This window comes from Pteropus alecto, unplaced genomic scaffold (genome assembly GCF_000325575.1).
Source record: "Pteropus alecto unplaced genomic scaffold, ASM32557v1 scaffold45, whole genome shotgun sequence".
In the NCBI taxonomy this organism is placed as follows: domain Eukaryota; kingdom Metazoa; phylum Chordata; class Mammalia; order Chiroptera; family Pteropodidae; genus Pteropus; species Pteropus alecto.
The window spans coordinates 23,500,018-23,510,908 of NW_006442491.1; the positions used below are offsets into that span (position 1 = coordinate 23,500,018).

At 39.2% G+C, this 10,891-nt stretch overlaps 1 protein-coding gene across 3 annotated transcripts in view; it reads left to right on the forward strand.

Moving 5' to 3' along the window:
- Positions 1–10,891, forward strand: part of RPRD1B (regulation of nuclear pre-mRNA domain containing 1B) — a 48,773-nt gene that overhangs the window by 23,203 nt on the left and 14,679 nt on the right. For all 3 annotated transcript variants that reach the window (XM_006921804.3, XM_025039694.1, XM_025039693.1), the window contains one exon: positions 5,229–5,404. In XM_006921804.3, the coding sequence (XP_006921866.1) occupies positions 5,229–5,404 (176 nt within the window). The remainder of the gene's footprint in view (positions 1–5,228; positions 5,405–10,891) is intronic.

The following is a 10,891-nucleotide window of genomic DNA, read 5'->3' on the forward strand; positions in this document are numbered from 1 at the left end:
CCGAGAACCCTAGGTGTGTATTGGTAGTTGTGTTATTTTGCCCTCTTGATCCTCACCTAGTTAAACAGGGAGGGGCAGTTGACATTATTCTCACTTTAAGCATAGAAAATTGAAAGGAAGGAATGAATCGTGAACTAATATTTATGACATAGTTTCTGTGACAGATCCACTCTTCACTCTTCGCAGTTCTCTGAATGTATATTCCCGTATTGCACAGGAGGAAGTTGAGGCTTTGAGATCTCAGGGGTCTTGCCCAGGGTCACATGAGTAGCGAATCTTGGGATTGGAGCCTAGTCTTGTAAGCCTATGTTCTTTCCATTGCAAAAGCTCGGACCTTTTGTTCCACTCTCTTCCGAAGGCCACTGTTTTTCCTTTCCAGTCCCCTGACTTGGATGCCTCACCACTTCTTCCATATCCATTTAAAGGAAATCAAGGTCGCTCATGAAATATTTCCTTCATTCAACAAATATTTGAGGTACACTGTGTGGCAAATGCTCTTGGTGTTCCACCTACATCCCCTCATGGATTAAGTGCCAAAAAAGAAAAAGCAGGGGTATGGTGGTAGAGATAATCGAAGGACGTACTATTTTAAAGGTGGTCAGGGAAGGCCTTTCTGATGAGATAATCTTTGATCAGAGGCCCCTCCCCCAAATTAGGAAGCAAGCTGTGAGCTTATCTGGGGGAAAGGAAGTGCCGCCAGGCAGAGAGAACAGTACTTATAAAGACCTTCAGGCAGGAATATGGTTAGTTGGAGAACACACCATGGAGGCCTTCCAAATCATACAAGGAACATTTCAGCTCACTGCCTCTACTTCCCCAGCTCTAGCAATGGATTTAACAGTCCCATCGATCCCACAGCCTATTGATCATTGCACTTTTTCAAGCCTTCACTCTTGTGTCCTCATTTTCTTCTTTATTCAGCCTAGGGTCTTTATAATCTTAAGTGTACAGTTCAAAACTATTAAATACGTTCACACTGTTGTGCAATCAGTTACCGGAACTCTTTTCATCTTGCAAAACTGAAACTCTATACCCATTAAATAACAACTCATTTTCTCCTCCCCCCAGCTCTTAGCAACCACCATTCTTAAATGTAGCTTTTCATCTGTTTGTATCCTGGATCTGCACAGCTGAATGTGGCTGGGGAAAACAACACACATGGGCTCACTTCTTTCTGTGGATGAATACACTTTTTCTAAACCAGCCCCTCTACCTGTTTGTTAGACCTGTTCCTTGTCTTCTACTCAAGGACATTTCTCCAACAGATCTCCCCTTTTCTCCTGCATCTACAGTTTTTTTCCCCTCTACTAGATCATTATCCACAGCATAAAAACATATATATTTTTTTCCCATGTGGGAAAAATATTTTTGACCCATATCTTCCTCAAGCTACCGCCTCATTTCTCTTTATAGCAAAACATCCCAAATATACTGCATATACTCATCTGTCTCTATTTCCCCTCCTCTCATTTTCTTTTGGTTATACTTTACTGAAATTGCTCCCGTCAGTGTTGCCGATGACTTCCATGGTGCTAAATTCAGGGGTGAATATTTTGCCCAATCTTAACTTAGGTCATCCTAAATTGACTTCAGTAACATTTGGCCCAGTTGATCATTTCTTCTTCCTGAAAATACTTTCTCACTTGTTGTGGTAGACAAAATAATGATCTTCCCAAAATGTCCATGTCCTGATCCCCAGAACCTGTGAATATATTATCTTATATGGCAAGAGAGACTTTGCAGGTATAATTACAGTAAGCATCTTGAGATGGGGAGATTGTGGGTTATTCAGGTAGGCCCACTATAATCACAGAGTCCTTGTAAGAGGGAAGTAGGAGGAAAAGAGTCAAAGAAGAAGGTATGACTGTGAAAGCAGAAGTCTGGAGTAACGCACTTTGAAGATGGAAGAAGTGCCACAATAGTAAATGTTAAGATAATACATTTGTGTTGTTTTAAGCCACTAAATTTGTAGTAATTTGTTACAGCAGCAATAGAAAACTTGGACTCCTTATTCTCTTAGTTTTCCTCTTCTCTCTCTCTCTTATGTCTTTTCATTGTCTTTTGCTGGTTTCTTCACTTCTTGACCCTAATGTTGCTTAGCACTCTTCATTAGTTAGGGTCACTGATAGTTCGGCTCATCCAGTTTGATAACAGGTTTTGGGTGTTTTTTTTTAATGCTGGTGATCCATAATTTACATCTCTGCTGTTAATCTCTCTCTTGACCTTGAGACTGATTCATCCAACCTACTCAGTGTTACTGTTTGGATATCTCGATAGACATTTCAAACTAAACCTGTCCCAAATCAAACCTCTCATCTTCCCTCTAAAACCCGTTTCTCGTGATCTTTCTTATCTTAGTAAGTACCCCCCTTATTATTCCTGTTGATTAGAACCAAACCAGTATCTGATACCTTGTCACCACCTCCACTGCTGCCACCTGACAAAGTTACCACCATCTTCACTTGGATTAGCAGTTGCCTCCTACCTGGTCTCCCTGCTTCCTTCTTATCTGCCACCCCCAGCCATCATTCTCTTCTCAACACACTAACCAGAGTGATCTGTTAAAATGGAAGTCAGATCATGTCTCCCTTTGCTCAGAACACCTCACTGACTTCCCCAGTCACCTAGAGTAAAAACTAGTCTTTCAATGCCCATCACAGTTTCACCCCTGTTACCACATAGACTTTCACTTTGCCCTTGCTCAATGCTCCAGTTTCATGGGCTTCCTGCCAGTCACTTTCCCCTCCTGGGGCTTTTGTTCTTACTGTTCCCTCTGCTTGGAATGATCTTTCCTAGATAGTCACACATCCTTCCCCAGATTGTCCTCTGACTTCTTCAGGCCTTGGTTTACATTATCATCTCATAAAGCCCACCTGACCACCTCATTTAAAATTGCAGTTCTCCCTCCAAATGCCTTGTTTTTTCCTCTTCTGTCTAGTTTTCTCTAGAGTTCTTTATCTTCACCTGATAAATAAGTAAAATATAGTATATCATTTCTCTTTCTACCTGAGAATGTAAACTTGGGGACAGAGATTTTGTCCTTTGTGTTCCTTGCTGTCTTTCAGAGCCTAGAACAGTGGTAGACTCACAACAGGAGCCCAAATATTTAAGAAGCTAATTGGAAGGTTTCTAGCAGAGGATCGACAAGTACAAAAGTCTGATGGAAGTGGATTTAGTGACAGTGGGAAGAGAGAAGGTGGGTACCAGGAGCATAGACAACCCTTGAGTTTTGCTGTAAAAGGAGCAGGGAAAAGGGGCAATAATAGAGTGACATGTGGCCCGAAGATAAGAGCAGTGTGTTTGTATGCTGATGGTAGTGCTTTAGGAGAGGAAGAGAAAAATTGGTGACATGTGGGAAAGCACAGGGAACAGTTGCAGAGACTGAATCTTGGAGTAAGCAAGAGGGAATGGGATGCCCATGCACAAGTGGAGGGCTAGCTGAAGGAGGCACACAGCGGCTCATCTGTGTAGCAGTGGGGCAGAGCCCCTGAGGGACCACCACAGGTAAGTTCTCTGAAGCGAGCATCTTGCTGCTACATTTTTATTGCATTTTTTCTGTAGCTCATAAAACTTTTTACAAGTTATTTTTCTGGTTTGTAATTTGTGTGAATGGATTCTCTCCTTTGTACAGGTTCTTAGAGGTTGAAAGTGATTTTTAAAAAATCTTAAATATTTGTGTTTTTCTTGTCATTTTCTTGCCACGGGTACTTAAACATCTTAATGAATTATGCATTTAAACAAATCATATAGCCAAACAATGACAAAGCTAAAACCAGCCTAACTACCTCACCACGTTATTCCCAGACCAGACCACCAATCTGGAAGAATAAGTGTCCTCTTTACCCTCAATGACTGAGATTGTCTCTTTTCTTTATGTTCTGTTTGGCTCATTCTTTCTTCACGAAGAACATCTTTTTGTTTCTCTATCCTTGAAGAGGGTAGAAATCTCTGATCTTTAGCATCAGACATAATTGGGAATCCCTCAACTGTTCCTTCTCCCAGTATTCATATTAAGGCATCTAAAACCCAGAATTGGGAATTCAGAGTTCCCAATTTTATGAGAATGCTGAGGTCTCTCACCTCTGACAACCTGTAATAGTGACAACTTATCTGTATCGCCTGTAATTCTGTTTTAGTTTGTCCTTTAGAACTACTGGAATCTCTGGTGCTCTTTGTTTCAAAACAGCCATTTACTCTTTTGATTCTTAAAGGCCTATAAAAACTGAGGTATAATATATTTAAAGTTCTAATCTCACCATTGCCCATGTATAATTATATCTGTTCTTTTATATATAAATTATCCTTTTGTCTCTTCTAATTTCCTAATGTTGAGCCTTTTTCATCACTTCTTTCTAAGACCAGCCTTTCTTATACTTCAATACTTCAGCACAGTTTTTCTTTTCCAAACAATGAGTTGTAACCCATTAATTGGACAAATCAGTCTGTTAGGTAATAATCCCAATTTTTTTTAATGGACTAGATAGAACACTGCACATAATAAGAATAAGTATTGCTTTATGAAATTTTTATTTCTTTTATTTTCATATGTTTACATATATTTCTTACCATGGGTCATGTTCAAAAGCATTTGAAAGCCTCTGTTTCATCAGACCCGATATTTTATTGAATGACAGAAGAGATCACACCCAGGTTTAAGGCTTCCATAGTTTAAGATGTGGAGTCCTGTAGGTCCATTTTAGAGTCTTGGTTTTGAGTCCCAACTCTTTAGCTAACCACCTGCTATGGAACTATTGTGCAGAGGTTTTTTTGTTTGTTTTAGTTTTCACACCCAAGAAATAAGTGCTTGCTTTTGTATTTTATGTAGTGCTTGTATTTTGTATTTCAGAGGAATGTTCAAGAGAAAACAAAATAATACAAATGAAAGCACTTTTGAAATTCTCAGAGGCAAGGAAAAATTATTTCATGTATGACCTTAAATATTTTTCTATTTTACTTGTAGAGCTTTTAAAGGAATAGGCATTTAGAAATTTTTGCCAGATTCCCCTCCTTGTATCATGTCAGATAATTCAGAAATATCCTGTCTTTTTGACAGGTATGAATACCTTTGGATTTCTCGGTCAGCCAGTCTATGTTTTGTTTACAGGTTCTGGCTTATTCTTGGACTCTGTACTTTGTGAGAGAAACTGTTAACCTCCTACAGAAATGTTTGCGATCATGCCTATGTGATTTGTGTATTATCTCTATTTTTTGATTTCATTTGTACCCAGACAAAGAGGCAGCTGAACGTCTTTCAAAAACAGTAGATGAAGCATGTCTGTTACTAGCAGAATATAACGGGCGCCTGGCAGCAGAACTTGAAGACCGGCGCCAGCTGGCTCGGATGTTGGTGGAGTATACCCAGAACCAGAAAGATGTTTTGTCAGAAAAGGAGAAAAAACTAGAAGTGAGTACTTTGCAAGGCAGACCTAGACTTCCCAAATTTCCTTTCCTATAGCCCACATTGGAAGGTTTTTATTATGCTTTAATTAACACTATTTTTGTCTTTTAAAAATTCATGAGATGAGACTATCCATCAGATACTGCAATTATTTGAATGTAATTGAAAATCAAAGCCACTTTTTTATATATCTAAGAAGGAACAAATCGTAATGCATTAAACAATGAACTCTTAAATCACAGCATTAAGTTCTTAATATTGCTTTAGTTTGAAGCTAACATTTAAAAAAAATTGTAGAATGAGGTACAAAAAGAGCAGGAGATCAGCAAAATCAAAGAGTTGTTTATTTGGTAGTATTTGGGAAATGCTTAAAATTTTCTTTCTTTGAATTATATTGAGATTTGTTTCTGACTTGTGTCATTCTAAAGCCAGTAAGTAGTCTGCCTCCAAATCCTGTCTGCAGTCAGTTCTGAAATTTCACTCTCATGTTTATGGAGCCCAGTTCTGAAACAATTGAGGAGGAACTGATTTCTACCATGATTGACATTCTACCATGAAGCCCGTGGGGAGAGGCTTCAGAACTAGTTTCTCACCTTGCATTTGTTTGACTTCTTAATTAAGTACATGGTGGTTTAACACTAGTGCTTAGTCCGCTGGGATAACACAGCCAGCAGTGTGGACATTGGGGAACGTTTGCTTGCCGCAAGCTCCTATGCTGCTTTTTCAGGAATGTCTGCCCCTTTTTATTTTTTAAAGAGGCATGGAGAAGAGTTGCAACCAGTGGTTAGGAAGGGAGGACAGTTTTGAGTTGGAGTACCAATCAAATATTACAAGAAACGCCAGAGTGGATGATGGAGGGGATTGTACCCCTGTCCCACCCTGCACTCAGGAAGCACTGTTCTCTGGCACTGACAGAAGGGAAATTGAGCTAGTCCTGTGGCTGAGATTATTGTGTTGGCTTTGAACGCAGTCATCTGACTTGAAGGGGGAAATGAATGATGGGCGCGCCTTATCACATCCTTACCTGCAGTGATTATGGGAGTGATGATGGGTAGTGGTATTGGGAACTTCATAATCCTAGCCAGCTTGAAAGTGGAAGATGGGAAACAGCTATAAAAATAGTATGGCTTAGATTTAGAAATCGACACTGACCAGAAATCCTAAAGGGAGCTTCACAGGCAATACCAGACGGTCATTTATCTGAAATGTTCATCTTTCACTGAGGAAGCATTTTTAGCACTGTGCCCTGGGACTAGTAAGAGAGTGTAATTAATGATTCTGGTTGTAAGTCACCATGCCATCTGTTGAACTGCCCCTTGGCGACACATTAAGGGCTTTCTCTGATCTGTCAGACATTGATTATCATGAGCAGCTGTTGTTGGGTGGAATGTGGCAAGCAACTATAGAGGACAGAGTCTTTGAGAAGGAGGGTGGGCTGGTAGAGTGGATTAACTCTTTGTTCCTTTCCCTTCCTCACAGTTGCACTTTCCTTCCTGTAGTATCTCTAGAACCAGTGGTTTGCTAGATGCCATGAGAGGTCATTAAGGCACTGAGATAATCAGAGAGATTTGAGTCAGTTCTGTAGCTTTCCAGCCCAAATTCCTCACTCACCTGGGCACTGAAATTCCATTGCTTAAGAATCTGAGCAGGAAGGACCCACCACTGGACAGTACAGATTCTGAACTAAAGGTTCTTATCCCAAACCATGTCTCTCAGCCACTTTGAGCAAAATCATTTTTTGTAAAAATAGAGCTAAATTCGCTGCATTTAAAAAAGCAAATGACTAGATACTACATAGGATGTGGAGACATGGCTTTAGTTCTTTCTTTATGCTTGCTAACAATGTGAATAGTCTGCTCTCTAGAATCTAAGATTTTTCTCTCATATCCCGTAATAGACTGGTCTTATTTCATTATCTCCTTATGGTGATGGTAAATCTTCCAAAAGCCTTTTTAATGAGGACAGTACATAAAGCATACCTATCTTTTTAACATTCATTTTTTTTTTAACACTGCCTGTCCTTGTTTTAAACCACCACATCAGAATGCTAATGAAATCTGCTTTTATTTTTTAATCCTTCTCTTGCCTTCAGTGTATAAATACGTGGAATACTTAGAACTTTGGAAATGCAATTATTTGCTTGAGAGTCTTGTTTTCTTTCCGAAGTTCTAATTTTTTAACTCATGAGTTTTTTCTTTTTTCTTCTTTTTTAAGTATATAAATACTTGTTGTTGAAATGAAATTCAGCACTTGATGAAATCTTTAATTGAGGAGAAATTTACAGAACATTAAAAACCATCTTAAATTCTGTGCATTTCAGTGACATCTAGTATATTTATAGTATTTTGCAACCACCACTTGTATCACATTCCAAAACATTTCAGCTTTTATCACACTATAAGAGAACCCTATACCCATTAACCAGTCACTCCCTATGCCCTCCTCCTCCCAGCCCCTGGCAACCATCTGTCTGCTTTCTGTGTGTATGGATTTGCCAGTGCTGGATATTTTATACAGTTGTGTTTGGCATCTTTAACTGACCATAATGTTTTTGAGGTTCATTTACATTGTAGCATGTATTAATACTTCATTCCTTTTTATGGCTAAATTGTCCACTATATAGATATGTGACAATTTGTGTATCTATTCATCTGTTGATGGACATCTGGGTGATTTCCACCTTTTGGCTGTTATGAGTAATGCTGCTATAAACACTTGTGTACAAGTATTTTGTGTGGACATACATTTTTATTTCTCTTGGGTATATGTATGCCTAGGAATAGAATTGGTGTCACATGGTAATTCTGTGTTCAGCCTTTTGAGGAACCACCAAACTTTCTCACTGCAGGTGCACCATTTTATATTCCCACTAGCAATGTGGGGCGTTACAGTTTTTCCACATCCTCACCAACACTTGTTATTGTTTGTCTTTTTTTTTTTTTATATCCTAGCCATTCTGATGAATCTGGAGTGATATCTCATTGTGGTTTTGATTTGTATTTTCCTACTGATTGATGATTGAGCATCTTTGCATGTGCTCATTGGCAATTTGTATATCCTTTTTGAGGAATGTCTATTCAAGGCTTTTGCCCATTTTTGAATTGTGGTGTTTATTTTGTTGTTGAATTGCAAGAGTTCTTTATACATTTTAGGTCATAGACTCTTGTCAGATTTATAATTTGTAAATCTTTTCTCCCATTCTCTGTCTTAACACTTTCTTAATAATGCCCTTTGAAGCACATAAGTTTTTAATTTTGATGAATTCCAATATCTGTTTTTTTTTCTTTTGTAGTTCGTGTTCTGGTGTCACATTTAAGAATTCATTACCAACCCCCTCAGATCATGAAGATGTGCTCATCATATATTTTTTTCTAGGAGTTTTATAGTTTTAGCTTTTAAATTTAGGTCATTGCTACATTTTTAGTTAATTTTTGTGTATGGTATGAGGTAGGGGACCCGCTTCATTGTTTGCATGTGGATATCCAGTTGTCCCAGCACCATTTGTTGAAGAGACTGTTCTTTCCCTCACTGAATGCACTTTTGTCAAAAATCAGTTGGCCAGAGGTGGATGTGTTTATTTCTGGACTCCATTCTATTCCATTGATCTATATGTCTGTTCTTTGTTGGCATCACACTACTTTGATTACTGTAGCTTCATATTCAGTTTCAAGATCAGAAAATATGAGTCTTCAAACTTTATTCTTCTTTTTCAATACAAACACATTTTTGCTATTGGGGACTCTTGCAATTACGTGTGAATTTGAGGATCAGCTTTTCAGTTTCTGCAAAAAAAGCTTTTGGAATTTTAATAGGAATTGCATTGAATCTGTAGCTTGCTTTGGGGACTCTTGCCATCTTAACAATCTTAAGTCTTCCAATCCATGAACATGGGTTTTCTTCCCATTTTTTTAGATCTTGAATTTTTGCTGCAGAATTTTAAAAAGCATGCCGGAGTACCACTTACTGATGCATTTGACGTTACAGGGCTCTATCTAGATGCCATAGGTATCAGGGACCACAGTAGAAGGTAGTAGTGCATGTTGTCCTTCAGTAGGCATTGTTTGTCCCCCCACCAGAAGGTAATGAGTATGTATGCCTTGTACTCAAGCAGATTATTAGGGCACAGTCATGACAGTCAACTTCCCTCTGTAAACTAAAATGGCACAAAGTAAATTGGCCTGGATGTCTAGTTAAAGTCTTGTAACAGGATTATTGAGCTGGATGAGACTTCAGAGATCATGTAGTCTGATTTCCAAACTGGTGAAGAAACTGAAGACCCAGAGAAGGGAGTTAGCCACAGACTAAGAATAGAATCCAAAGCAGACCTATGATAACTTTCCATCAGGTTTGCGTTTTTGTTTATTCTTGGTTTGTTTCTTTTAAATTTGATTCCATAAGGTCAAAGGCAGGAAGACATCCTACGCAGAAGAGTAGCTAAAGTTGAATGATTTCAACAATTCTAAAGAACCTTGTTTTAGAGAAATGACATCATATGTTGAGGGATTAAAATGGTCGCATGATGCATTTCCAGAGTGGCCTCCAAGAATAATACCTTTCTAAAGTTTGAGAGTGCCCACTCTGCCACCAACGTTCTAAGTAATGTCCTCACTGTAACTCTGCATGTTCTTGCTTTTAGGTGGTGGTGGGGGGGGGATTGGCTAATTGAACTTGAAACTGCGGCTAATTTCCCCCAGCTTGCACCTTTGCCTTGGCTATAATAAATACTTAGGAATAGAGCCTTTTACTTTAGACAACACAGCTGGAAAGGGGGAAAAAGCCCAGAATCCAACATTGCCCTGTGACTCCTCATATTTCTGTTTGTAATTTGGTTGTAACAACTTGAGAGATTTTTTGGCCATAGCTGAGGGAGTACTAAACCAAACCGATGGCCATCTGTTGTTTTTGGCAGCATCCCCCACCTCCTTGTGGGTTGTAGATGGTTAGAAGCATTCATTTCAATAATGGGATAGGCAATAGGTGGAGATAGAGCATCAACTTTGGAGTAAACTATCCCCTTTTCCCATGATGATCAAAGCCAGTGTCATTGTCCATCAAGAACAGGTGGAAACAGTTGATCTGATCCTCATTCTAGATGAGAAGAAAATACATAGGGCTCCTATCAGCAGTTTAAGGTTACAGAGGACATCAGTAAGGACCAGAACCCCAATCTCCTGACTCTTGACTCTAGAAGAGAACTGAAAATCCTTGCCCAGAGCTGCCTCTCACAGCTCTGCCTACCCTGACCCCATCTACCTACCAGTTCTCTGCCTCACTGCTTTTTCTTAGCATATAATTCTTTCCTCCCTACTTAGCAATGCTATCAGCAGTGCCACAGGCTGTCTGAACAGTTGTTGAAAAGGTCAGTCTGCTTATATTGGTCAAATGATCATGGGCGGCTTGTACTCATATCCTTCCCCACATGGCAGGCCATGGCTCGCTCACTGCTTTGTCATCCCTACATTGATATGAGAGCTTCTCTTTTATTTCCAGCTT